Source organism: Pongo pygmaeus, chromosome 2 (assembly GCF_028885625.2).
Source record: "Pongo pygmaeus isolate AG05252 chromosome 2, NHGRI_mPonPyg2-v2.0_pri, whole genome shotgun sequence".
NCBI lineage: Eukaryota > Metazoa > Chordata > Mammalia > Primates > Hominidae > Pongo > Pongo pygmaeus.
In genome coordinates this window covers 105,774,091-105,801,976 of record NC_085930.1, presented here as the reverse complement: position 1 = coordinate 105,801,976, position 27,886 = coordinate 105,774,091, and the positions used below count along the sequence as shown (strand labels likewise).

Here is a 27,886-nt window from a genome sequence, read left to right as displayed (position 1 = left end):
GATTACAGGTGTGATCCACTGTGCCTGGCCTCTTTTTTTTTTTTTCCCTGTAGAGATGGTGTCCCGCTATGTTGTCTAGGCTGATCTTGAACTTCTGGGTTCCAGTAATCCTCCCACCTTAGCCTCCCAAAGTGCTGGGATTATAGGTGTGAGTCATGGCTCCTGGCATAATTATTTTTTTATTGTCTTTATTTAATATGTACAATATGTTTCATATTCACATACACTTTCATAAACACAGAATGAAATGAATACTATACTCAAGCAAATTAACATATCCATCACCTCAAATAGTTATCTTTTTTTGTGGTAAGAGCACCTAAGGCTGGGTATGGTGGCTCATGCCTGCAATTCCAGCAATTTGGGAGGCTGAAGTAGGCGGATCACTTGAGCCCAGGAGTTTGAGACAAGCCTGGGCAACAGGGCGAAAAGACTTTTTTGTATTTTATAAAAAATACAAAAATTAGCAGGGCATGGTGGTGTTTGCCTGTAGTCCCAGCTACTTGGGAGGCTTGAGGTGGGAGGATTGCTTGAACCTGGGAGGCAGAGGTTGCAGTGAGTCGAGATCATACCACTGACCTCCAGCCTGGGCAGCAAAGCAGGACTCTCTCTCTCTCTCAAGAAAAAAAAAAAAAAAAAAAAAAGAGCACCTAAAATGTACTCTTGGCTGGGCGCTGGCTCATGCCTGTAATCCCAGCACTTTGGGAGTCCGAGGCGGGCGGATCACGAGGTCAGGAGTTCGAGACCAGCTTGGCCAACATGGTGAGACCCTGTCACTACTAAAAATACAAAAATTAGCCGGGCGTGGTGGTGCATGCCTGTAGTCCCAGCTACTCGGGAGGCTGAGGCAGGAGAATCAATTGGTCGAACCCAGGATGCAGAGGTTGCGGTGAGCTGAGATCACACCACTGCACTCCAGCCTGGGCAACAAGAGCAAAACTCCATCTCCAAAAAAGAAAAAAAATGTATTCTCTTAGCAAATTTCCAGTTTATAATACAATATTATTAATTATAGTCCTTATGGTGTACATTAGATCTTTAGACTTACTCTTCTTTATATATATGTAACTTTACATCCTTGGACCTACATCTCCCCATTTCTCTTTTCTTCCTGCCCATGGTAACTACCAGGTCCACTCTGTTTCTGTGTATTCAGCTTATTTTAGATTCCACATGTGAGATCATGTGGTATTTTCGTTTTATTTTGTTTTTGAGACCGAGTCTTGGCCTATTGCCCAGGCTAGAGTGCAGTGGCGCGATCTTGGCTCACTGCAACCTCCCCCTCCTAGGTCCAAGCAATTCTCATGTCTCAGCCTCCCAAGTAGCTGGGACTACAGGCATGTGCCACCATGCCCAGCTAATTTTTGTATTTTTTGTAGAGATGGGTTTTGCCATGGTGGCCAGGCTGGTCTTGAACTCCTGACCTCAAGTGATCTGCCCTCCTTGGCCTCTCGAAGTGCTGGGATTACAGGTGTGAGCCACTGCTCCCGGCCCACGTGGTATTTTCTTTGTGTCTGGCTTACTTAGCATGTCTTCCAGGTTTATCCATGTTTTTACTTTTATTTATTTATTTTGAGACAGGGTCTTGCTCTGTGGCCTAGGCTGGAATGCAGTGGTGCGATCATGGCTCACTGCAGACTCCATCTCCTGGGCTCAAGAGATCCTCCCACCTCAACCTCTGGAGTAACTGAGACTGCAGGCGTGCGCCACCACACCCAGCTAATTTTGTAGAGATGGGGTCTTCCAGTGTTGCCCAGACTGGTCTTGAACTCCTGAGCTCAAGCAATCCACCTGTCTCAGCCTCCCAAAGTGCTGGGATTACAGGCATGAGCCACTCACCTGGCCGGATCTCCTCTTCTTTAAAGGCTGAATAATATCCTGTTGTGTATATGTACCATTCATCCTTTGATAGATGCTTAGGTTGTTTCCGTATCTTGACTGTTGTGAATAATGCTGCAGTTAACATGGGAGTGCAGACATCCCTATGAGCTGATGATTTCATTCCCTTTGGGTATATACCCAGAGCAGATGTTGCTGGACCATATGGTAGTTTTATTTTTAATTTTTTGAGGAACTTCTTTTTTATTTTATTTTTTATTTTTTGAGATGGAGTCTTGCTCTGTTGCCCAGGCTAGAGTGCAGCAGCGTGATCTCGGCTCACTGCAGCCTCTGCCTCCTGGGTTCAAGCAGTTCTCCTGCCTCAGCCTCCCGAGTGCCTGGGATTACAGGTGTGTGCCATCATGCCTGGCTAATTTTTGTTTTTTTTTTTGAGATGGAGGTTCGCTCTCGTTGCCCAGGCTGGAGTGCAGTGGCGCAATCTCAGCTCACCGCATCCTCCGTCTCCTGGGTTCAAACAGTTCTGCCTCAGCCTCCCGAGTAGCTGGGATTACAGGCATGTGCCACCACGCCCGGAATTTTGTATTTTTATTAGAGATGGGGTTTCTGCATGTTGGTCAGGCTGGTCTCGAACTCCTGACCTCAGGTGATCTGCCTGCCTCGGCTTCCCATAGTGCTGGGATTACAGGTGTGAGCCACTGTGCCCGGCCAATTTTTTTGTACTTTTAGTAGAGATGGGATTTCACCATGTTGGCTAGGCTGGTCTCGAACTCCTGACCTCAGGTGGTCCACCTGCCTCGGCCTCCCAAAGTTCTGGGATTACAGGCGTGAGCCACTGTGCCTGGCTCTCTTTTGGGTTTTCTATATATAAGATATGTCATTTGTAAGCAGGGATAATTTTACTTCTTTCTTTCCAGTTTGGATGCCTTTTTTTCCTGTCTGCCTGCTCTTTCTAGTACTTTTAGTACTATGTTGAAAAAAAGTGCTGAGAGTGGCCAGGGGCCATTTGGCAATGTCTGTAGGGATTTTCGTTGGACACAGGTGGAGGAGTGCTACTGGCAGCTGTAAGATCAAGGCCAGGAATGCTGCTTCCCAGCTTACAGTACACAGGACAGCCCCCTATAGCAAAGAATTACCCTGCCCAAAATAGCAATTATGCTGAAGCTGACATCCTTCTCTGCCTGGCTGACTGGCTGGCTGGATGTTTGAAGGCACTTTAAACTCAGACTTTTGTTTTTTGAGATGGAGTCTTTCTCTTTCGCCCAGGCTGGAGTGCAGTGGTGCAATGACGTGATCTTGGCTCACTGTAACCTCTGTCTGCCTCTCGGATTCAAGTGATTCTCCTGCCTCAGCCTCCCTCATAACTGGGATTACAGGTGCCCGCCACCATGCCTGGCCGATTTTTGTATTTCTAGTAGAGATGAGGTTTTACCATGTTGGCCAGGCTGGTCTCAAACTCCTGACCTTAGGTGATCCGCCTGCCTCTGCCTCCCAAAGTGTTGGGATTATAGACATGAGCTACTGTGCCCGGCCATCCCAGCCTGTCTGAAGCAGGTCATTATCACATTTTTCTCCATCTGTTTTTCTCTTCCCCGTCTATGTGTATAGTTTTTGTTTTGTTTTGTTTTGTTTTGAGATGGTGTCTTGCTCTGTCGCCCAGGCTAGAGTGCGGTGGCACAATCTCGGCTCACTGCAACCTTCACCTCCTTGGTTTAAGCGATTTTCCTGCCTCAGCCTCCCGAGTAGCTTGGGACTACAGGTGCGCACCACCATGCCCGGCTAAGTTTTGTATCTTTAGTAGAGACAGGGTTTCACCATACTGGCCAGACTGGTCTTGAACTCCTGACCTCGCGATCTGCCCGCCTCCCAAAGTGCTGGGATTACAGGTGTGAGCCACCGTGCCCAGCCTAGTTGTTTTTGTTTTTTTGATCATAGCGATCCTAACGGGTGTGAGATGAGATCTTGTTGTGGTTATAGGAGTTGTTTTTTATTCTAGAACTCAGCCTTTTATTCTCTAATAGCTGTACTCCCAGTTCTTCAGCGTTTCCCTTTCCCCCCAAACCAGATGTCTTTTTCCGCATTGCCCGCAGGCTTGGTGAGACGTGCTGGCAGCGCAAAGGGGAACTGAGTCAGCAGCCACAGCCAAGAAGAAGGTGTCCACGGGAGGACATAAATGCACCCCAGCCTCCTAAATAGAAGAGGCTTATTCTTGAAGAATGGTCCTTGCCAGGGCCGAGGGCTGGAGCAAGGCACTCCAGACTCAGGCCACTGTGGCTTAGAGCCCGGGTGAATATGCGTGGCTGTGGGGAATGAGAATGAATGTGGGTCTGCCTGCCGGGCCATGGGGTAGACGGGCAGGGAGGAGCTAGAACTCCAGGGCCTTCGCTGTCACAGGGCAGAATGATTTGAACCTGCGGCTGCTGGGGCTTCTGACTAGTGGTGATTGATAGAATGACACAGCCAAGTTTGCCTTTAGGAAAAATCACTGACAGCAGTAGTTTTTGGCAAGACCAGAGACAGGGACACTGGATGGAAGAGAACACCAGCGGCAGCAGTGGAGGAGGTTTCTTCAACGGTATTAGAGGGCCAGGCATGAGGGCTCATGCCTATAATCCTAGCACTTTGGGAGGCCGAGGTGGGTGGATCACAAGGTCAGGAGCTCGAGACCAGCCTGGCCAACATGGTGAAACCCCATCTCTACTAAAAATACAAAAATTAGCCGGGTGTGGTGGCGCGCGCCTGTAATCCCAGCTACACAGGAAGCTGAGGCAGGAGAATCTCTTGAACCTGGCAGGCAGAGGTTGCAGTGAGCTGAGATAATGCCATTGCACTCCAGCCTGGGTGACAGAGCGAGACTCTGTCTCTAAAAAGGAACAACAACAAAAATGTATTAGAGAAGTTGAACGGACAGCGCCTGGACAGTTGAGGAGGCGGGGGGAAGAATGGGTTGGAGGAGCAGCATGCGCCAGCAGGGGGAGCTGTGGACGAGCAATGGGCTGGTGCCTAGGTTATGGCGAGAACAGTGGCTAATGGATGTTGGTACAGCTCAGGACCGGTGTGGGAGCATGGCCAGGACCAGCAGTGAGCCTGTGGGGATGAGATCCTCTGGTCTAGTGAAAGAGTGGTTGCAAAGGCAGGGGGAGAACGGTGCTGTCCTGCTGGGGAAACCAGGCCAAGGAGGGATGCTTGTATTGCCGCTTTGTGGAACCAGAGGCGTTCTTGTGAGAAGCGAGGCAGTGACGCAAAAGTGTGGCAGCTGAGCCTTGGATCGGGCCATGCCCCAAGGGTTCGCGGATGTGTGTGTGGCATACCTTGGCCCCATCGTCTGTCCCATAATCCTGCTGTTTTCATGTGTCTATTCTTAATAGACAAACTTTAGAATTGGTTTGTCAAATGCTTAATAAGAAGCCTCTGCAGACTTTGATTGGAATTGTATTCAATTTATGGATTAATTTAAGAGGTTTTTGTCTCCTCACACATAAAAGTTCTATCATCCAGGAACGTATATCTCCATGGATTTACATCCCTTTGCCAAGTTGTGTGCTTAGTCTATACCTTTCTGACTCACCTTAGTTCACCTTAGGTAGGTGATGGTTTTTGTTACTGTTGTGAATAGAATTTTAAAAATTAAATTTAATTATCTCAAAAACCCAAGAAAGTTTTACAAAGGCAGGCCATGGTCACTCTCCAGCTTGTCATGAGTCGGGTGGGACTGAAAGCTCACCGTAGAGAGGTTCCTGGCCCGTGGCCCCTGCTGTCTGCTGTCACATGGCCCTGACGTTCACCTGACAGGCCTTGTTCTTGCTGTCCCTCAGACTTTGTCGCCTTCACCACTCCCAGTGGCAGCTCCTGCAACCTATGTTTCTTCGCATTTGCTCCTGTTCTCCCAGCTGCTCACTCATCTCACTCACGTCTTTGTTCCTTAGACCCTGGCCATCTGCATTTCTCTTCTGCTGCTTAGATTCCTTTTTTGTTTGTTTTTGGAGATAGGGTCTTGCTCTGTTACCCAGGCTGGAGTTCAGTGGTGTAATCATGGCTCACTGCAGCCTCGATCTGTAGGCCTCAAGTGATCCTCTTGCCTCAGCCTCCCAAGGCTCTGGGACTACAGGCACATACCACCACCCCTGGCTAACTGCCTCTTATATTCCGAACTGCTTGAGGGCAAGGACCAGGTCTTGTCTCTCCTGATGATGCTTAGGTGGCCAACATGTTGCTGTGTACATGCTAGAGACTTAGGCAATGTTTAATTTATATTTTCTGTAGAAAAGCATGAAGCTGTAACACATTTAAAATCATATTTTTGTATAAATAGCTTTAACATTTCAAGTTATTTCTCTAGAATGTATTCCTAATATAGGATTCTTATATTCTCTCTTTTTTTTTTTTTGAGACGGAGTTTCGCCGGAGGTTCGCTCTTGTTGCCCAGGCTGGAGTACAATGGTGCGATCTCAGCTCACCGCAGCCTCTGCCTCCCGGGTTCAAGCGATTCTCCTGCCTCAGCCTCCCGAGTAGCTGGAATTACAGGCATGCACCACCATGCCCGGCTAATTTTGTGTTTTTAGTAGAGATGGGGTTTCTCCATATTGGTCAGTCTGGTCTCAAACTCCTGACCTCAGGTGATCCGTCCACCTCGGCCTCCCAAAGTGCTGGGATTACATGCATGAGCCACCGTGCCCAGCCTTCAGGATTCTTATATTCTTATATATAACTTCTTATAACAGAAGTTATATCTGTTTCATGGTGTGGGCTACATAGGTTTTTTGTTTGTTTGTTTGTTTTTTTGTGGAGTCTGTATTGCCCAGGCTGGAGTGCAGCAGCACCATCTCAGCTCACTGCAACCACTGCCTCCTGGGTTCAAGCGATTCTCCTGTCTCAGCCCCCTGAGTAGCTGAGATTACAGGTGCCCACCACCACACCCGGCTAATTTTTGTATTTTTAGTAGGATGGGGTTTTGCCATGTTGGCCAGGCTGGTCTCCAACTCCTGACCTCGAGTAATCCAACTGCCTGGGCCTCCCAGAGTGCTGGGATTACAGGTGTGAGCCATTGTGCCCGTCCGGCTACATATTTTTTTTTTTCTTTTCTTTTTTTTTTTTGAGACGGAGTCTTGCTCTGTCGCCCAGGCTGGAGTGCAGTGCCATGATCTTGGCTCACTGCAAGCTCTGTCTCCCGGGTTCACGCCATTCTCCTGCCTCAGCCTCCCAAGTAGCTGGGACTACAGGCACTTGCCACCACTCCTGGCTAATTTTTTTTGTATTTTTAGTAGAGACGGGGTTTCACCGTGTTGGCCAGTTTGGTCTCGATCTCCTGACGTCATGATCCGCCCGTCTCGGCCTCCCAAAGTGCTGGGATTACAGGTGTGAGCCACCGTACCCGGCCCTACGTACTTTTTAATTGCTGTATTTACTGAAGCTTCCTATATGTGAATGTATCTTCTTGGGCTCGGTGCGGTGGCTCACACCTGTAATCCTAGCACTTTGGGAGGCCAAGGCGGGCGGATCACTTGGGTCCAGGAGTTCAAGACCATCCTGGGCAACATGGTGAAGCCCTGTTGCTACAAAAATTCGCTGGGCGTGGTGGTGCATGCCTTTAGTCCCAGTTACTTTGGAGGTTGAGGTGGGAGGGTCACCTGAGTCCAGGAGGCAGAGGTTGTAGTGAGCCGTGATTGTGCCACTGCACTCCAGTCTGGGTGACAGAGTGAGACCCTGTGTCAAAAAAACAAAAAACAAACAGTATCTTCTGCTCACCCATTGCCATATGGGGTTATTTGTTTGCATCAAAGCTAGGCATCTTTCAGTGGTCCATGCCCAGTTCTGGACTAGGGGCTGAAGTGGGTAAACAGATGAAAAACTATGGCTCCACAACACAAGGGACTTAACGGTGTAGCTGGACACGGGCCAGGCCGACTGAGGTGTAAAGATGGTATGAATCCTTAAAACGTCCCTTTTCCCCTCCAGGGTTGGGGTCTGCTGGGTCCCCGGAATGAGTTGTTTGACGCAGCCAAATACCGAGTGCTAGCTGATCGCTTTGGCTCCCCTGCCGACAGCTGGTGGCGTCCGGAACCCACCATGCCCCCTACTTCCTGGCGGCAGCTGAATCCGGAGAGCATTCGACCAGGGGGACCTGGGGGCCTATCCCGCTCTTTAGGCCGGGAAGAAGAGGAGGATGAGGAGGAAGAGCTAGAAGAAGGGACCATAGATGTTACCGACTTCTTGTCCATGACCCAGCAGGATTCCCATACTCCACTCAGGGACTCAAGGTACAGATGGGGGATGGGGATGCAGCGGAGGCTGGCTGTGCCTTGACACGGGGATGGGTGAATGTTCTCTGCTAGCTTTCTCTGAGATGGGAGCGCCCCTGCCTCACATTTCAGCCTGTGTGCCCCGTCACTCAGTGTGTGTCTGCCCATTCTTGGGGGACAGCCAGCTGTGGTCTTCTATGTGGCTGGGCTTTTGCAGACCAGCAGCACGGAGCCCCTGCTCTCTGCTGTCTTATCTGTATGAGGGAATGGAGGGAGCAGTCCCCATGCAGTGTGGCTGTGGGAGGAGCAGAGACGCCCGGTTTCCCATCCATTTCATGCCTTCTGGCCTTCTGGCTCCCTGCTGCAGCGCAGCATCCTCACCCCTACATTGCAGAGCCTCAGGGAAGTTGGTCCAGGAAGAGAGAGAATTCTTTCAGTTAAACTTTTGGTCCTCCCAGGGGGAGTTCCTTTGAGATGACAGATGACGACAGTGCCATTAGGGCTCTGACCCAGTTTCCACTTCCCAAGAACCTTCTGGCCAAGGTGATTCAGATTGCAACGTCATCCTCCACAGCTAAGGTGAGTTGGGTCTCCTAGAAGTGTGTGTGGGGGCCGTTTACTTGGTCATGTCTGGTGTTCCCTAAAGGCAGGTTTAGAGAGGGCTGAGGGGGTGTGTTCCTCCAGCCCAAACCTAGGCCAGGTGGAGGAACTCTGGCTTGGGAGGAAAAGCAGCAGGTGTGATAGAATGGAGGTCAAGTCTCAGCAGCACAGGGAGTGGGCTTGGGGGCTGCAAGGGCAGAAGACCCATACCTCTTCTGGGCGGTGGATTGTCAGTGGGGAGGGGTTAGAGGTGTGGGTCTTGGTGAGGTATGAATTTCTCTCTTGCTACCAGGCGAAGGGGCTTTGGTTATGAAACGCCTAACCTTGTTTTTACTTTAACTTGTTACTTTGAATTTTGTCCTGCTTGTCTCTTTAATCACCTAGCCTTGCTTCTCGTGTAAATAAGACTCTCTAGCTAAGAAAGCCGGACAAACTCCAGTTGACCCCTTAATTTACAAGACACTAAGGGCTCTTCACCCAACCCCCTTTCATAAGGAGTTGGCCTGGGTAAACAGATCCTCAGCATTTCAAAGGAGCCCAATTAACTGATAAGGTACTAACACCAACAATGTATGAAGTTCCCAGGAATTTTCTCCAAGAGATAACAACATAAAACCTTGAGTTCGTGTCCGGCATAGACCCTATATCTAATTATAATGAAAGATTTAGAACCTTGCACCTGGTACCATTGCTCTTCTTGTAACCATTTGTCTTTTAAGTTGTTTATCACTCTGTAACCATTTTGATTCTTTTGATTCTTGCATGTTGTTACTTCTGTAGAATTATTACATTTAAGTCCCCCTCCCCTTCCTAAACCCAAGTATAAAAGTTAATCGAGCCCCTTCCTCGTGGCCGAAAGAATTTTGAGCATTAGCTGTCTCTTTGGCCGCCGGCTTAATAAAGGACTCTTAATTCGTCTCAAAGTGTGGCGTTTCCTTAACTCGCCTAAGTACAACAGTTAAGCAGAGCTTCTGTCCAGGTGCAGGGCCTTTTTGCTCCCGCAGGATGCGCCCGGTTTTTAGCTCATGCTGACAGCTTCAACCCACAGCTGCCACGACGTTGCTGAGATGACAGTGGGCTAGGAGGGCAGGTGGTGGCATTGCCCAAGCACTGTCTTCTGCAGTGGAAGTCGAGGTATAGCAAGAGAAGCGAGCCTGGGACTAGGGTGCCTGAGCCCATGGGTCTGCTCCTGGCTATGCAGCAACACCTCTAGCATGGCTCACGCCTGGCACCTGCTGAGATGGTGGCTCATTCTGTCTCTGGGTTCCTTGGCATTCTGAGAATGCCCCAAGTCTCTTCCCATTCCCTACCTTTCTGTAACCATCTCTCTTGCCTTCCATGTAGAACCTCATGCAGTTCCATACTGTGGGCACCAAGACCAAGCTGTCTACACTCACCCTGCTCTGGCCCTGCCCCATGACCTTTGTTGCCAAAGGGCGCCGCAAAGCAGAGGCTGAGAATAAGGCGGCAGCCTTGGCCTGCAAGAAACTGAAGGTGAGTCCAGGAAGGTCCTGGGTGTGATGCATGAGTGTCTTGAAGCTCCCCTCTGCCAGTGGCAAATGGGTCCCATTTTCTAGGAAATGAAACCACCACAGCAGGCCTTTTGCCTGGCACAAAGACAGCTGGTATGCAGGCCTCACTTGTAGGCCCTGTGGCTGTTGCTACGGCTTTCCCAGAGGCCCTGTGGAGATACTTTGCCTGTGACCCAGCATTTTCCACACTGTTGGCCTGAACCTGGTGAGGCCGGGAGGAAACTTGCTCATTGTTCTGAATAGTATAAAGCTGGGAGGAGCCGGGCCTGTTGTGAGAGGCAGACCTGGTGTCCAGTATGATCCTGATAACCCGGGTTTTGTGGGCAGAATGAATAATGTGACTTGTGACTGCAGTGACGATTGAGGAAGCAGTCAGCATCAAGGTAGAGACAGTGTGGCAGACAGCTGGCAGTTCTCTTTTTTTTGAGACAGGGTCTCTGTGGCCCAGGCTGGAGTATAGTGGCACAATCATGGCTCACTGCAGCCTCGACCTCCTAGGCTTAAGCGATCCTTTCACCTCAGCCTCCTGCATAGCTGGGACCATAGGTATGCACCACCACTCCCAGCTAATTTTTAAACATTTTTTGTAGAGACAAGGGTCTCACTGTGTTGCCAAGACTGGTCTTAAAATCTTGGGCTCAATCAATCTTTCTACCTTCACTTCCTAAAGTGTTGGGATTGCAGGTGTGAGCCACCGCTCCTGGCCATGGCTGTTCTCTTGAAAGGGGCTGGTGGAGTTAGCTGATGGCACAGTAGTGGGAGGGAGTTGGGATTGCGTCTGACTGCCTGAGGAGTTAGTAATCTCAACCCATGTTGGTGGAGGTTTAGTTTGCAGAACAAGACAGAAATGGGCCTGCTTTACTCTGAATGGTCAGGTGCACCATTTCATGGGTACAGTTGGCTCTGGGAACCATGTTTTAGTTACAGCTGATGGTGAGAGGTAACAAGAACCTGGAGAAAGACGAGGAAGAGGGGACAGGCAATTGGTGAGATAAAGAGGGCACAGATGTGCTACCTGTGACTCGAGGGCAGAACAAGGACTGAGTAGAACTGGAGGCATCTGAGCTTTGGCCTGATGCACATGCACTGTGAGCAGAAGCACCTTGGCATGGTAGGGGCCTGTCTGGGAAGGACCAAGCTTTGCAGTGGCTGGAGGGCCATTTGTCAGTGAGGCTGGTGGGTAAAACCCATGAAGTCTGGGGAGAGGGCGGAAGCCTGTTCCTGCAGCAAGGAGCTTGTGTTGGCACCTCCTGTGGTACGGGGACCAGATTCCTGTCCTTTAGGTCCTTATAGCTGATGGTGCCAGCACACCCAGAGGCAGGGGGTTGGCCCCTGTTGGGGGAAGACTTCTTTAAGGAGGGAGTGTTTGATCTGGGCTCCGAAGGGTGAGCAGAGTCCAGCCATTAGAGGTGACAGGAACACAAGACTAGTTTTACCCATGTGCCTGAGGTATTGGAATGCCATGTTTTATCTCTGGTGAGGTGGCGTTAGGTTTGTAGGGAGGTAAGACACAGTGTTTTCCTTCCAGTGGCTTGTTTGATCAAGTTGCATTATAATCAACATTTACAGGAAATTCCACGTGCGTCTGTATATGATGGGGTCACAGATGGGTCAGGTGCCATGTAGGGACTGGGAGACAGGATGGAAGGATTGGGGGAGGAAGGCTTTGATGAGGCAGCAAAGGAAGAGGGAGTCTGTGGGGTGCGTTCTAGCATCGAGGGCCTGGCCTGGCTGGTCTGAGGGTACATGTTGGGAATTCACGGAGGTGACAGTGGCCAATTGTGGTGTTGGGGGGGCTCTAGCCGCACAGCGAGCGGTTTCTCCTCAGGGCCTTCTCCAGACGTAGGGCTGTTCTGCTGTGACATATCAGGTTTAGCTTTTCTTGAATTAACTTTATTATTATTTTCTTTGAGACAGAGTCTCACTCTGTCGCCCAGGCTGGAGTGCACCGTCACGATTTCGGTTCACTGCAACCTGTGTCTCCAGGGTTCAGGCGATTCTCATACCTCAGCCTCCCTAGTAGCTGGGACTATAGGTGCTGGCCACCCACCTGGCTAATTTTTGTATTTTTAGTAGAGACGGGGTTTCACCATGTTAGCCAGGCTGGTCTCGAACCCCTGATCTCAGGTGATTTGCTTGCCTCGGCCTCCCAAAGTGTTGGGATTACAGGCGTGAGCCACCGCACCTGGCCTGAATTAACTTTATAGTTCATTTTTTAAAACATTTATTTTGGTAAGTTTACATTTTCCTAGTTCATAATTTCTCCCTCCATCACCATGTCAGCCAAAATCCAAAATCTCTTAGAGATTACTTGGCACAACTTCTGCCTTGGAGCTCCTGAGCTTGTCTGGGCTGGTTTTTGGGGAGCCCCAGAGCATAGACTGTCTTGCATGTCCCCCTGCAGAGCCTGGGCCTGGTGGACAGGAACAACGAACCGCTTACACACGCCATGTATAACCTGGCCTCTTTGCGTGAGCTGGGTGAGACCCAGCGCCGACCATGCACCATCCAGGTGCCCGAGCCCATCCTCCGCAAGATAGAGACCTTCCTGAACCATGTAAGAGGCCCTGCATCCCTCACCACCCCTGCTCCCTGTAGTCTGCCTCCATCTCTCCAGACTGAAGGCCTCCATCTGCGACAGGCAGTAGTACCTCCCCATTCTCTTCACTGAGATTGGGGCCTGGGAGCCCCCTGGCCTGAGCAGCCCAGTCTTGCCCACAAGGATCCCGGGGCAGTCATGGACTAAAGTAATCCTCTGCCCAGCGGGTTGGGCCACAACATCTGACCCAGGCGAATCCTGCAGAGTGGCTGGTTGTGTGTGAATGAGGAATTTCTTTTTCATTGTTTTGCTTACCTCCCTGCCCTCCAGTACCCTGTGGAGAGTTCATGGATCGCCCCGGAACTCCGGCTGCAGAGTGATGACATCTTGCCCTTGGGCAAGGACTCAGGGCCTCTGAGTGACCCTATCACAGGCAAGCCCTACGTGCCCCTGTTGGAAGCAGAGGAGGTACGTCTCAGCCAGAGTCTGCTAGAACTGTGGCGGCGGCGAGGGCCGGTCTGGCAGGAGGCACCCCAGCTACCTGTGGATCCACATCGGGACACCATCCTCAACGCCATTGAGCAGCACCCGGTGGTGGTCATCTCTGGGGACACGGGCTGTGGGAAGACCACGCGCATCCCCCAGCTGTTGCTGGAGCGCTATGTGACCGAGGGCCGCGGTGCCCGCTGCAATGTGATCATCACCCAACCTCGCCGCATCTCTGCTGTGTCTGTGGCACAGCGGGTCAGCCACGAACTGGGCCCCTCCCTGCGCCGGAACGTGGGCTTCCAGGTGCGGTTGGAAAGTAAGCCCCCAGCCCGAGGCGGGGCCCTGCTCTTCTGCACTGTGGGTATCCTGCTGCGTAAGCTGCAGAGCAACCCCAGCCTGGAGGGCGTGAGCCATGTCATCGTGGATGAGGTGCATGAGCGGGACGTGAACACAGACTTTCTGCTGATCCTGCTCAAGGGCCTGCAGCGGCTCAACCCGGCCCTGCGGCTGGTGCTCATGAGTGCCACAGGGGACAATGAGCGCTTCTCCCGATACTTTGGTGGCTGCCCGGTCATCAAGGTGCCTGGCTTCATGTACCCAGTCAAGGAGCACTACCTGGAGGACATCCTGGCCAAGTTGGGCAAGCACCAGTACCTGCACCGGCACCGGCACCATGAGGTGAGGGACACCCCCATCCCACCCGAGGCTCCTGGCCTTTCCTCCGTGGATGCCTCTCCTCCCTGGCCCTGGGGCTTGGTGGCCTGGGGCAAGTTACCCTCCCCAATCCTCGGTTTCCTTGATAGAAACTGGGGACTAACCCTGCCTCCGTGGCACGCATGTGAGGATTGGAGTTGATGTCAAGCGGCTCCGTCTCACTGAGTCAGGTGGCTGTGTCCTTGGCATGACCCCTTACCCCGGGGCTGTGACTGTGGCCTCTCTTCCCCACCCCAGTCTGAGGATGAATGCGCACTCGATTTGGACCTTGTGACTGATCTGGTTCTGCACATCGATGCTCGCGGGGAACCAGGTGGGTGCCTCCCCTTCTGTCCCATGCTAGCCCTGGCCACGTTTGCAGCAGCAGCTGGCTCATGCCCCAGGGCTCCTTTACAGGTGGGATCCTGTGCTTCCTGCCTGGGTGGCAGGAGATCAAAGGAGTGCAGCAGCGCCTCCAGGAGGCCCTGGGCATGCACGAGAGCAAGTACCTCATCCTGCCAGGTGAGAGCCCCAGCGGAGGGACCAGGGACCTTTGGAAACCAGCCTGACCTCTGTCCTAGCGACTGACCCAACTGGGACTCCAGGGGCCCTGGTTTCTGACCAAGCTGTGGCACTTTTCACTGGGCATAGTGTTTATCTGCGCCTGTTTCATCAAAATGGGGTCAAAATCCTTGCCCTGCCCACATTCCAGGGGGGAATTCTGGTGGAAGCAGTGCCCATAACCAGTGTGTGTCTTGCCCACCAGTACACTCCAACATCCCCATGATGGATCAGAAGGCCATATTCCAGCAGCCTCCAGTTGGGGTGCGCAAGATTGTCTTGGCCACCAACATTGCTGAGACTTCCATCACAATCAATGACATCGTGCATGTGGTGGACAGTGGCCTGCACAAGGAAGAACGCTATGACCTGAAGACCAAGGTGGCACCTACCTCCTGGGCCCGGCCAACCACTGGGGGAGGGACTCCGTTTCAAGGTGGTCCCCAGCCCAGATCTACCTTAGACCTGCTTTGTGTGTCTTCAGAAGGCCACGCTTGTGGGGTCTCAGTGTTCCTGACGTGGGGGGCTGGTGAGGGTTCCTCAGGGAGTGGGGAAGCACTGAGGAAGTGGCATCTGTGTGCTGCTTACCTGCCCCCTCCTCCAGGTGTCCTGCCTGGAGACAGTGTGGGTGTCAAGAGCCAATGTGATCCAGCGCCGGGGCCGGGCAGGCCGCTGCCAGTCCGGCTTTGCCTACCACTTGTTCCCTCGAAGCCGGCTGGAGAAAATGGTCCCTTTCCAAGTACCAGAGATCCTGCGCACACCTCTCGAGAATCTGGTGCTGCAAGCAAAAATCCACATGCCTGAGAAGACGGTGCGGCAGGGCGGGGCGGGGGCTGGCCTGGGGACCAGGCAGGTGGGAGGCAGGCTCATGGCGGGCTCTGGCTCTGTCATAGGCGGTGGAGTTCCTGTCCAAGGCTGTGGACAGTCCAAACATCAAGGCAGTGGACGAGGCTGTGATCTTGCTCCAGGAGATCGGTATGTGGGGGCTGGGCTGGGCTGGGGAGTGGCTCTCGAGGGTGGTACTGACAGCTGAGCCGTTGCAGGGGTGCTGGACCAGCGGGAGTACCTGACCACCCTGGGGCAGCGCCTGGCTCACATCTCCACCGACCCCCGGCTGGCCAAGGCCATTGTGTTGGCTGCCATCTTCCGTTGCCTGCACCCACTATTGGTGGTCGTTTCCTGCCTCACCCGGGACCCCTTCAGCAGCAGCCTACAGAACCGGGCAGAGGTGGACAAGGTCAGTCCTGGCTCCTTCCTGGAGCCGTCCACCCACTGCTGTTCTGAGGGGGTGTTGTCTAGCCCCTGCCTGTGATCCGGCTGCCCTCTTCTCCCCTCCCAGGTGAAAGCACTGTTGAGCCATGACAGCGGCAGTGACCACCTAGCCTTTGTGCGGGCTGTCGCCGGCTGGGAGGAGGTGCTGCGTTGGCAGGACCGCAGCTCCCGGGAGAATTACCTGGAGGAAAACCTGCTCTACGCACCCAGCCTGCGCTTCATCCACGGTCAGTCGGGCCCACACCTGCTCTCCTGAGCCCCTCCCACCCCCACTGAGCTTCTGTCACCCCCAGCCTGTGGCTAGGGGCTGTAGGTTCACCGCACATTCTGTCTCCCTAGGACTCATCAAGCAGTTCTCAGAGAACATTTATGAGGCCTTCCTGGTGGGGAAGCCCTCGGACTGCACCCTGGCCTCCGCCCAGTGCAATGAGTACAGTGAGGAGGAGGAGCTGGTGAAGGGCGTGCTGATGGCCGGCCTCTACCCCAACCTCATCCAGGTGCTGCCTCTGGGAGGGAGTGCAGTTCACCAGGTCCCAGCCTTCTTCCCTGTCTGCAGCTCCTTGCTCAGCCCCACCTGTCTTTTCCTCCATCCCTGCAGGTGAGGCAGGGCAAGGTCACCCGGCAGGGGAAGTTCAAGCCCAACAGCGTCACATATAGGACCAAATCAGGCAACATCCTGCTGCACAAGTCGACCATTAACAGGTGAGGGCATGCAGGCCTGGATGGGGCAGCTGGGATGGTCCAAAAGGGTGGCCTCACCAGCCCTGTGTTCCCTAGGGAGGCCACACGGTTACGGAGCCGATGGCTGACGTATTTCATGGCAGTCAAGTCCAATGGCAGCGTCTTCGTCCGGGACTCCTCTCAGGTGCACCCGCTAGCTGTGCTGCTCCTGACCGACGGGGACGTGCACATCCGTGGTGGGTGCCTGCAGGCCTCCCGCCCACCCCGCTCTGCAGCTGCTCCTCCGGGGCCTGGCCTCACCACAGTTCCCCACCATCTTTTCCGTTCCCTCAGATGACGGGCGCCGGGCCACCATCTCACTGAGCGACAGTGACCTGCTGCGGCTGGAGGGTGACTCGCGTACCGTGCGGCTGCTGAAGGAGCTGCGGCGGGCCCTGGGCCGCATGGTGGAGCGGAGCCTGCGCAGCGAGCTGGCTGCACTTCCCCCCAGCGTGCAGGAGGAGCACGGGCAGCTGCTTGCGCTACTGGCAGAGCTGCTGCGAGGACCCTGTGGCAGCTTTGATGTGCGCAAGACAGCTGACGACTGAGCCCTGCTTCTGCTGGGGCTGTGTACAGAGTGCAAATGTTTATTTAAAATAAAGTTCTATTTATCCCTTGTGACCATTGCTGTCCACTAGGGGCTCCTCTCTCAGGGCCTCCATACACTGGGCCACAGTTCCCCAAAGAGGAAGGAGGAAGGTAGAGAGAGAAGAAAGTGAGATGCTTATTGCTGGGGGACAGGGGCTGCCCGTGGCCCCAAGTCTTAAGAGAGAAAGAAGAAGGGGGTTAGAACCTCCTCCGTTCGTCAAGAGCATGAAGCAGCGGTGCTGTTAACCACCCCAGTCCCCTGGCACAGCTGCTGCTCTGAGTACCCACCACGGGAAGCCTGTCAGAACTGTCACTCCTTGTAGTTTTGGACAGTAAGTAAGTGTCAAGTAGCCCTTTATCAGGCAGACTAGGGGAGAGTTCCGCAGGTAGCCGAGGCCCAGGGCTATGTGGCACAGTGGTCCTTCCCGTGTCCACATCCACAAGTTGTTCACAGCCAAGGGGCTGAGCTGAGGGCAGAAGGATCAGGGAGGTAGATGCAAAACGAGACACAGAAGCACAAAGCCTGCGTGATGGGACATCAGGCAGCTTTATTTACTCTTAAAACTGTTTGTTACAACAGAATCACAGACTGACACAGGTAATGGCTGAGCCATAAGCAAATCGAGAAGTACAGAAATGTCCCACCCCAAACGGCTGCGGAGTACACATCACACAGGGCCTCTGGTCCCGGCCTTCTCAGGTGCTCTGGTGTGCAGGATCCTTCAAGGGAACTCTGACCACTCCTGTTGTCTACCTAGAGAGCACTCCACTTGGGCCACCTACACCCAACCCTTGGCCAAAGGAGTGAAAGGACCTGGAACCTGTCATCAACCTCAGCATCCTCATGACCCCAGGACAGACGCAGTGGAGGCAGCAGGTACTCTGGGCCTGTGCTGTTGTCCCTGGGGTGTCTCCTGACTACCCAACCCAGTTTCCTTCCCACTTTCATCCCAGCAGGCCCTTCTTCCTGCTGACAAAACACTGGCTCCCTCATGTTCTGGGCACAGCGGAAGTGTTCTGCACATGGTCTCTACGGAGGAAAGCTGGTTCCCCTGGCCCAGGCAGCACTTCCTCCGTGAGTCCCTGCAGTTTCCTGGTGTGTGCTTGGAGAGCTAGGGACATGGTGTCAAACCTCCACAAGGCACTGCTACCTCAGAAAGGGGGAGGACCTGTCAGGCCCAGGACAGCCTCCCTGCACATGGAGATCAAATCTAAACCTAGGTCAAGACTCCTAACTTCTCCAGCTCCAAGGGATGCCAGGACCAGGGAAGGGCAGAGGTCAGGAGGGCGCCTGAGGAGGCCAAGTCTGGGGCAGCCTCCTCAGAGGCAAATCTACACTGCAGCCAATCCCCCTCCAGAGAAGCCCTTGGAATCTCCCAGGCCATTTCACTACAAACTTATGTTTGAATCCTTTATTAGAAACCATGCAAACTTTAATACAAAAAATACAAGTGCAATAAGAATCTTTGTATCAATACAGTTCCCGGGATTTCTCCTCACTGCAGCCATCCCAAGGCCTAGCTGGGGATGCCCTCTGTGGGCCTTGCCTCTCCTCCCTCCCCTCTCCAGTCAGGGCATAAGGGAAGCAGATGGCCTTAGTCTCATGCCTTTTATTTTTAAATTTCCAGACCTGATTTCCTACTATCTGCTTGAGGCTCCCCTGGACATGAGGGCTTGCATGTCCTAGGGTGCGGGTGCCGGCCTGAAGGAATTCTATCTCCTGGCCCTTTCTTGTTCTCCAGCCCTGGCTTTGTATCCTAGGGCTGACCACCAGATCCCAGGGAATGGGACAGAGATGCCAAAACCAGCCTCTTGGTTAGAAAAGAAAAGCAGCATACACACAACAAAATGGCAAAACCAACCAGTCCACGCTCCAAGAGCCCCTTGTGTGCCTGACCGGCTCACCAGCCACAGCCTCTGCACCCCTCTTCCCTGCCGCACCGCCTCCAGGGCCCTAAGCTGCCCACATCCTCCAGCAGGGGTGGCATAAGGATATCTCCGCCCTGTTCCCTCTAACACTTACTGAGGACTTTCATGTAGACATGGCTTCAACCTGCAGAACTATTTTGCCAGTTTTTAGGTTACTAGAAAAAAATAAAAGGACAAAACAAGAAAAATGTGACAGCAGCTAGGCGGGTATGTTAAGCATGGGGACAGGCAGCACTGACCCCCAACTTGGGGCAGGGCAGCAAGAAGGGCCCGACACCACCTGCATGGGGGAGGGGGCGCATTTGTGGGGCCAAAGGGAGAGGCAGTGGCTTAAGCTCCACAGTCAGTGTTGTGTCACCACTCGGAATCCACCTCCACTCTTCCCTCCAGGTAGATCCAGGGAGGAGGGAGGGCATGTCAGTTTCTTTTGGGTTTGGACCAAAGAACCAAAAAAAGATGAGGGTGGAATCTGCTTCTCCTCTCCTAGATCCCCAATTTAGCCTCAACCACCCCAACCCCCTCCCAACCTCCTCCACGGAGCAGTGGCGCAGTGATGGGGCAAGACCAAAGCAGGGAGATGGGCCCGGGCTGGGGAGTGAGAGGAGGTATGGGGCAGGGCTGCCGCTGCCCCGGGCACGCAAAGCAGGAGGAAAGGCGAGCCTAGCGGGCTGCCCAGCATGGCGCCCAAGTGCTCACTGGTCTAGTGGACAGCCCGGGAAAAGGGGCCAAGGACCCGGGAGCCCGAGTTGGGGCCGCCAGGGAAGTGTGGGGGGCGGGAGACAATGTCGGCCCCGTGGTCGGTGCGGGCCCTGGCATTTGCCCGGAACGTCAGCCTGTAGGTCTCAATCTGCAGTGACATGGGAGGAGGGAAGGGAGAGGGGAACAAGGGAGACAAGAGGGGAACACGGGGGAGACGGAAGACGAGACCAGAATGTCATCATTAGATGCCTGGAAAATAAAAGGTTACTTCGTTAAAATTTAGGCCACACTCTAGTCAAAAACAAAGGAGTTTCAATTTGCGGCCAGTGGCAGGGCCCCTGGCTGGCCCTTAGGCCGAGCCCAGCCACTTACTTGTCTCCTGGATCTGGCTGTCCAAGGTCTGGGCCTCCCTTTGGTCACCACCCCCTGACAGGGTGGGGTGGCCATTGAGGCCACTGGCTGAAGTGGGGGCACCAGTTTCAGGCGCTGCCTCAGAGATGGCCGGCTCCTCCCCAGCAGGGGGGCCCGGACACAGAGGAGCCTCGCTGCCACCGCCCTCAGTCTACAATGAAACAGTGGGGGAGACAGTGCAGGGTCAGTCGGGGGTGGGGAATGGGATGGGGTGATGGTGGTGGGTTTCACACATAGCCCCCACCCTTGCTGCCCTGGCACCCACTGGCTCAAGGCACAGTCGCTTGGAGAATCCCAGGCAGGTGCCCCGGCCCCACCCACCCCACCTCACCTGGGAGACCAACTCCCGAGGGTCAGGAGCAGCTGGGCCAGTGACACACTCTCAGAGCCCCTCTGTGGCATGTGAGGCTCTGATGAAGCCTCTCTGAGGGCAGAGGTGCCAGGCCTCAGGCTGGTACCAAATAAGTAGCCATGACAACAGTGAGCAACAAGCCTGAAGAGTAGCCCCCCGAAGGGTGCAGCCCACCCTCCCAAACCCTCCCTGAACCCAGGCCACCCCCTTGCACACAGAGTGGGGTCCTCAGTAGCTCCCGGGCAGCCCTGCCTGCACATCTGTCTGGTCAGGAACACAGGTGCTGAGGCCTTGTCTGTGCTGGGCACTATTCTGGGACCAGGGGTCCATGGGAGACAGAAAGGTGTCCAAGGAGGTATAACCCAGGGAGACTGTGGAGGCCTGGAGGGCTTCATAGGAGGAGGACATTTGGGGGACATGGAACACTCAGTGTTAGGAAGGCAGAGAAGAGAGAACAGCTGCGAGTGGCCACTGGGGAGCTGGAAAGCCTGTGTCACCAAATACCCAAAAAGTGACAAGGGAGAAGTGGTTTCTAATCGGCATAGTGAGAAATAGGCCTCGATTAAAAACAATAATTCCAGAACTAATAAAGGGATATAATGTGAACAAGGAAAAGAACACAAGGCTTGGGGTCAGAAAAGCCCAGATGTGAATCCTGGTCCACACTCGCTCGCTGTGTCCTTGGACAAGAGACTAAAGCCAAGTTAATGCCCCACTGAGACGGGCGCGAGAACGGCATCCTCACGAGATGTGGGGGGCACGAACTGAGAGCCTGTGGCAGCAAGGACCCCCCAGATGTTCCTGGAAGCTGATCAAGGCTTCAGTCAGAGCATCAGGAGAGGATGGGACAGGGGACGGGCTGGGCAGTGGCTGGCACTGGGGAGCAGAGATGGAAGGGAAGGCCCAGGGCAGTGGCTCCTGGCCCCTCTCCCCTGCACACCTGAACCCGAGCAGCAGTAGCCATCCTTGTGCTCGGGGTCTGCAAGACGCCCCTCATGGGCCCCTCACCCATGGATGACATGGAACAAAGGACAGACAGCATCTTGGCACACAAAAGGTCTCACAGTACTGTGGAAGGAGGAAGGGAGGAAAGAGGAGAGAGGGAAGGGAGAAGAGGCCCAGCCAGTCGTGAGGATGGGAACCTCTGCCACTTGAGCTCTGTCCCAGAGCCCTGCAGAGGGAGGCCCCAGGCAGCCTGCTGTCACTGGCAGCTAAGAATGTGCTGTCCTGCTCCCAGCCCAGGAGCGGAGCCTGACATGGGGTGGGAACCCACATTCCCCTTGCGCGAGACAGCCGGGGAGAACTGTGTGGTGCAGAACCCCTGGCTCGCCTGGGGGTGGTCTGTGTCCCAGCCTGTGGCCTTCTCAAATGGCTGGATGGGCTCAGTTAGGAAGGCCATGGCTCTCAGGAGCAAGGTTCTGCCTCTAGCTGACAGGTGAGGGGTGGCTGGGCTGGGGCCTCTTCACTTCTGCCTCAGTCAGGACTGATGATACATGATGGGAAAACAGCAATGGTGTGGGTGAAGACATGACTCCTGAAGAGACTGAGGGGCGGTGACAGGTGCCTACCTGTGAGGACCCTGACCCTAGCTGCATAGTTCCCACCCCTCCCCAGCTGTGTCTCCCCAGCGACCCACTCGCTACCTTCACAGCGCCTCCTGCAGGTAGGTGGCCCACATTATCGAGAGATCCCACCTTGGCCTGGGCCTTCTCCTTGAAGTTCAACTTCTGACTTTCAATCTTCACATCTCCTCCACCTGGAACCACAGAGGAACTGGTCACCTAGGGTAGCAGAGGAATATCCCTACAGGCAAAACCAGGACTAGTGAAATGCCCAATCTAGAAATGAGAAAGATGTGACCTGCTTCTGGGTGGCAAATGAACAGTGAACACGTTTGTCTAAAGAGGGCTTCTCGTATCACAGTGAGGCTGAGATAATCTCTCCGTCCAGCCAGTGGGAATACCTCCAAGGGAAGGAACGCCATCCCTTCCACCACCCCATGCCACAGCCACCCAGCTGCAGGCCAGGCTTGGGCAGGCCTGGGGCTCCGAGCACAGCCTCCGGGGTGAAGCCTCTGCTTCTCTACTCCGTGTGGGGATGCCCTTCCACTAACTGGGCCAGGCAGTGCTTCTCAGGCACAGCCTCACTGAATTCTCATGAATGCCCTGTCGTCACAGCCACGGTCCCTGCTTCACAGTGGGTAAAACTGATACTGCAAAAGAGAAGGGTCTCACCCAGAGTTACCACCAATCTGCTGATTGACAGTGACAGGTTGTGAAAATTGAGCCCCTAACCGTATCACACTCTAGCAAAAAGAAGGAATGATAAAAAGGAGAGAGTGGCCCCGAGGCTGTGCGCTGAGGAAGGAAAGACATGGACCAAGGCAGGCCCGGGATCTAGTGACCTCAGGCTAGGACGGGGAGGGAAAGCGGTCTGAACTCACGCCCAGGGTTCAGAGCTCACTGGCCAGAGTGTGCCCATGAGACCAAGGGGAGGGGTGCAGGACGAGCTGCCCTCAGTGAGTACCCAGCCCCTCCCACGCCCAGCAGCGTGGCTCCCCTTGGGTCCCTTCTCCTGTTCTTCCATCTCCTCTCAGCTCACATGGCAGACCTCCACGCACAGCTTCTGGCCGAGGTCTCCCGGTGTCCCATATTGGGAAACCCAGCCCTGGCAAAAACTAGACCCTAAGTGACTCAGTGTCATTAGAGAAGGAAGTATCTCATAGGAGATTTCCCAGATAAAAGGGGAAAAAATGGTTAGTTAAGGACAGAACTGTTTTGATCTTTCTAAATAGAACACATTCTAAACTGGATCACACTCTTCGCTGAGAGGGAAAGGAAGTTTTTTTTTTCTTTTTGGAGACAGAATTTCGCTCTGTTGCTCAGGCTGGAGTGCAGTGCCATGCTCTCGCCTCACTGCAGTCTCTGCCTCCTGGGTTCAAGCAATTCTCCAAAGGCATGCGCCACCACACCTGGCTAGTTTTTGTATTTTTAGTAGAGACAGGGTTTCACCATGTTGGTCAGGCTGGTCTCAAACTCCTGACCTCAAGTGATTCGCCCACCTTGGCCTCCCAAAGTGCTGGGATTACAGGCATGAGACACCGCGCCCGCCCTGAGGGAAGAGAGTTTTGCCTTCACCTTATCTGGCCTGTGGTGGCTAGCCTTCTGGGATACCAGGTCTGCCAGCCAGTGTGCCTGCTGCTGCAGCAGTCCTACCCACAAATCTGCTGTAGACCCAAGAACTAGGACATGAGGCTGCTAGGGGACTACCCAAGGCAAGAGCCCAGCCTCTGCACAGCGACTTCCACAGAGGCACTAGGCCAACCATGTTGCCGGAAGGAAACTGCATTAGTGCAAGTTGCTGAATGCCTCCCATTCTCCTGCCAGGGCTAGCGGCTGATGCTTCACTGGTTGGGAGCACCCTTTGCTCCTGCATCTGATAGGTGGGACCTGAACACTGCCCTCTATACAGCTCCTTCAGTAGTAGCTCCTGTAATCCTCGTTTAGAGCCAACCCAGGTTCTCAGCTCAGAGTGCACTGCTTCCCCAGGCCTAGCTCAATAGTTCCACACACACACTAGGTACTCAAGAGAATGCCTCTGCAGACGGCTGCTGTAAGAAACTGCTCCTCCTCCACTTAAGAGGTTAGCACCCAAACTCCTGCTCCATGACAGGAGGAGGACTGTGTTGTTTCCACTGCGGTGTCCTGGGTAGTCTTCGTGGGATGCTAAAGGCACAGAGATGAAACCTTGCCAGCCAGCGGGTTGCCCAGCTGACCATGGCAGGACTACATACCCTGGAGTCCCAGTGGGCAAGGGAGGTACCACTCACCAGGCTTGTGCTTGATGTTAGCCTTAGACCCACACTTGGAGGAGACCTTAGAGATGTCCACTTTCTTGTTCTGAATCTGAACCTGAGGAGAAGGACACAAACGACTCATTCAGAGAGAGGGTATACTGTTGGAGCCAACCCCATGCTACCTTTTAAATCTTCTCCATGTTCAGGGTTTCTCGCTCCCTCTGTAAGCTGCTATCTCAGTCTGTTCAAAGACAGGGTCATCTCCCTAACTACTTAAAAGAGCCCTCGACCCACCCTGGCCCTGCTCTTCACTTCTTTTTTTTTTTTTTTTTAAAGATGGAGTCTTGCTCTGTTGCCCAGGCTGGAGTACAGTGGTACGATCTCAGCTCGCTGTAACCTCCGCCTCCTGGGGTCAAGCAATTCTCCTACCTCAGCCTCCCGAGTAGCTGGGATTACAGGCGTGCACCACCACATCTGGCTAATTTTTTTTTATTTTTAGTAGAGACAAGGTTTCACCATGTTGGCCAGGCTGGTCTCGAACTCCTGACCTCAGGAGATCCACCCACCTCAGCTTCCCAGAGCCCAGAGTGCTGGGATTACAGGCGTGAGCCACCATGCCTGGCCTTCACTTTTTTTTTTTTTTTGAGACGGAATTTCACTCTTGTTGCCCAGGCTGGTGCGATCTTGGCTCACCCTAGCCTCCATCTCCCGGGTTCAAGTGATTCTCCTGCCTCAGCCTCTGGAGTAGCTGGGATTACAGGCATGCGCCACCACGCCCAGTTAATTTTGTATTTTTAGTAGAGATGGGGTTTCTCCATATTGGTCAGGCTGGTCTTGAACTCCCAACCTCAGGTGATCCACCTGCCTCAGGATCCCAAAGTGCTGGAATTACAGGTGTGAGCCACCACGCCCAGCCACCAGCCTTCACTTCTAACCCCACCTCCAGCCAGACCAAACCACCGTTTCCATACCCCACAGGCCTTTCTGTGCAGACCCTGTCCATGCATGCTCCAGACAGCTCTTCTGTCATTTCACCAGGTCCAAATACCAGCACCAAGGCTCCCACGAATATCCCCTTTGTTCCATCTCAAAACCTTACCTATCAACTCCTTGCCCAGAGAAACCTGGAATAACATATTTACTTCCAGTCCTTTTCAATGCATTTTCCCCTTGGGGGAGGAGAGGGGGTGTGGTGTGTGTGTGTGTGTGTGTGTGTGTGTGTGTGTGTGTGTGTGTGTGTGTGTGTGTTACTTCCAGTGTGTGTGTGTGGGAGGAGAGGGGGTGGTGTGTGTGTGTGTGTGTGTTACTTCGTGTGTGTGTGTGTGTGTGTGTTACTTCGTGTGTGTGTGTGTGTGTGTGTGTGTAATCATAGTATTACTGCTTAATCCATGTTATAACAATTTTCCCAGCCAGGTGCATTGGGTCATGCCTGTAATCCCAGCACTTTGGGAGGCTGAGGCAGGCAGATCACCTGTGGCTAGGAGTTTGAGACCAGCCTGGCCAGCACAGTGAAACTCTATCTCTACTAAAAATACAAAAATTTGCATTTAAAGGTGGTGCATCTTGGCCGGGCACGGTGGCTCACGCCTGTAATCCCAGCACTTTGGGAGGCTAAGGCGAGCGGATCACGAGGTCAGGAGATCGAGACCATCCTGGCTAACATGGTGAAACCCCGTCTCTACTAAAAATACAAAAAAAATTAGCCGGGCGTGGTGGCAGGCGCCTGTAGTCCCAGTACTGGGGAGGCTGAGGCAGGAGAATGGCATGAACTCGGGAGGCACAGCTTGCAGTGAGCCGAGATCACGCCACTGCACTCCAGTCTGGGCAACAGAGAGAGACTCCGCCTCAAAAAAAAAAAAAAAAAAAGGTGGTGCATCTTTAAGTCTATAGCCATGCATCCCTCTGGGTTGCTGGATGGGGATTCCAGCATTCCTGTGAGTGGCCCCGCTGTCCTCTGGTATGTACTGTGGGAGAGCCTGACTTTCCAACACATCAACTCCATGTAGTGTTGCACCGTTCTGGTGGGTTTCACCACAATCTATTAAATGGTGAGCTACCTTCCTGAGCCCTGTTTTCCTTTCTTTGGTGTCAGGAAATATGGTCTTCACCATGTTCCCAGAGGACAGATATAATGCCACCAGTATTTTTGTATTTGCACCCACAGCCCAAGGCCTGGCACAGAATAACTACCCACAATCCCCAGCTTGCCAGAGCCATTCTCAGTCTTGTCTCTAAAACTCGGCTCATGCCTAACCCAGCAAACCCATTATGTTTTCTTCCCCATCCTTCAATGCCCAGCTCAAAGGGTGCCTTCCATATGGCCTCACATAGCTCTCGCTTCAATCCGTCTCTTTCTCATATCATCTCTTGAAGGGACACCACCAGGAACTATATCATAATGGCTTCACGTGTTTGATAATTACATACAGAGTAGTTACTACTGTGAAAACACACAGCCTCTACTTTGTCTCATCTTTCCAAAAAGTCTGCAATTTTCCCTAGATAGAAATTTTTTTCTTTTCTCCTCAATCTATAGTTCATTATACAGATATTTATAGGTATCTCCAAAATGGAAGTTTAGGATACAGCACAGATACCTCCTCCTAAGTATGTGCTGATGACACCATTGTAAGTGCTTTATCTGGGTTTAAAACAAGGTATCTTGTTATTTGTCAGGGGAAGAAATGGCCAATTCAAGAAGAAGGAGCCATGAAGGCCTCATCCAAACATCTCCCTATCCTTATCCCTCATAAGAGAGGGCATAGGGAAGGGTACTTTTACCAGCCAAAGATCTGATAGCTGCTTAAACCAACCCAACATGGATCTTGAAGCAATGGTGACAAGCTCATCTTAGTTGTAACCACAACATCACCTGCAGGAAGTTAACAGAGTCACTCTCCAAGGCCTGGGCCCTCACCAAGATGTAGAGCCACACATTTCTTTCTCGTTTTCTTTTGAGACAGGGTCTCACTCTGCCACCCAGGATGAAGTGCAGAGGCATGACCTTAGCTCACTGCAGCCTCAACCTCCCAGGCTCAAGTGATCCTCCCAGGCTCAAGCCCCTCAAGTGGCTGAGACTACAGGCGCACACCACCATGCCCAGCTAATTTTTGCATTTTTTTGTAGAGAAGGGGTTTCGCCAAGTGGCCCAGGCTGGTCTCGAATTTCTGGGCTGAAGCAACCCACCTGCCTTGGCCTCCCAAAGTGCTTGGATTACAAGTCTGAGCCACTGCATCGGCCAGGGCCACAGATTTCTTGACAGTGTTCCATATTTGAAGGCTCTATCTCTTGACCTTTTGTCTAGTATGCAATTAAAGAATAGTTGAGGGGCAGTCAGTTTCACGTTATGGATGTATTCCAGCTAGTAAATGAAGACGTAATGCTAGAATTAGTCTTACCACGGCATATGCCTACTGAACCCACAGGTCCAGGAATTTCCAACATCACAAAAAAAGAGACAACCGAAGAATGAGACATGAATGTAATTTCTCACAGAATAAACCTCATTACCTACTTACATGTCATGCTAGCATGTGGGGAAAAAACCAAAACCAAATAAATTTAAAGAAAATTGAGGGACAACAGAATATGTTAATTAAAACCATGAGGATATAATTAGAAGAATCCAGA

At 53.0% G+C, this 27,886-nt stretch overlaps 2 protein-coding genes across 35 annotated transcripts in view; one reads left to right on the top strand and one right to left on the bottom strand.

Moving 5' to 3' along the window:
* DHX30 (DExH-box helicase 30) overlaps positions 1 to 17,102 on the top strand; it is a 76,154-nt gene extending 59,052 nt beyond the window's left edge. For all 6 annotated transcript variants that reach the window (XM_063661200.1, XM_054481865.2, XM_054481866.1 and 3 more), the window contains 16 exons: positions 7,792 to 8,093; positions 8,534 to 8,654; positions 10,020 to 10,169; positions 12,612 to 12,764; positions 13,077 to 13,913; positions 14,187 to 14,262; positions 14,346 to 14,450; positions 14,695 to 14,870; positions 15,094 to 15,300; positions 15,383 to 15,464; positions 15,533 to 15,726; positions 15,829 to 15,988; positions 16,101 to 16,258; positions 16,360 to 16,463; positions 16,539 to 16,678; positions 16,776 to 17,102. In XM_063661200.1, coding sequence (XP_063517270.1) covers positions 7,792 to 8,093; positions 8,534 to 8,654; positions 10,020 to 10,169; positions 12,612 to 12,764; positions 13,077 to 13,913; positions 14,187 to 14,262; positions 14,346 to 14,450; positions 14,695 to 14,870; positions 15,094 to 15,300; positions 15,383 to 15,464; positions 15,533 to 15,726; positions 15,829 to 15,988; positions 16,101 to 16,258; positions 16,360 to 16,463; positions 16,539 to 16,678; positions 16,776 to 17,029 — 3,219 coding nt within the window. In that variant the 3' untranslated portion in view covers positions 17,030 to 17,102. The remainder of the gene's footprint in view (positions 1 to 7,791; positions 8,094 to 8,533; positions 8,655 to 10,019; positions 10,170 to 12,611; positions 12,765 to 13,076; positions 13,914 to 14,186; positions 14,263 to 14,345; positions 14,451 to 14,694; positions 14,871 to 15,093; positions 15,301 to 15,382; positions 15,465 to 15,532; positions 15,727 to 15,828; positions 15,989 to 16,100; positions 16,259 to 16,359; positions 16,464 to 16,538; positions 16,679 to 16,775) is intronic.
* Positions 17,103 to 17,597: 495 nt separating this feature from the next.
* The window catches only part of MAP4 (microtubule associated protein 4), a 228,660-nt gene continuing 218,371 nt past the window's right edge, over positions 17,598 to 27,886 (bottom strand). For 16 of the 29 annotated variants that reach the window (XM_054481811.2, XM_054481830.2, XM_054481847.2 and 13 more), the window contains 4 exons: positions 24,290 to 24,371; positions 22,104 to 22,216; positions 20,070 to 20,259; positions 17,598 to 19,946 (listed from right to left, as the gene is read on the bottom strand). In XM_054481811.2, coding sequence (XP_054337786.1) covers positions 19,939 to 19,946; positions 20,070 to 20,259; positions 22,104 to 22,216; positions 24,290 to 24,371 — 393 coding nt within the window. In that variant the 3' untranslated portion in view covers positions 17,598 to 19,938. Of the gene's footprint in view, positions 20,260 to 22,103; positions 22,217 to 24,289; positions 24,372 to 27,886 lie in introns of all 29 variants that reach the window. The other 13 variants (XM_054481858.2, XM_063661201.1, XM_063661215.1 and 10 more) reach the window with 3 other exon arrangements.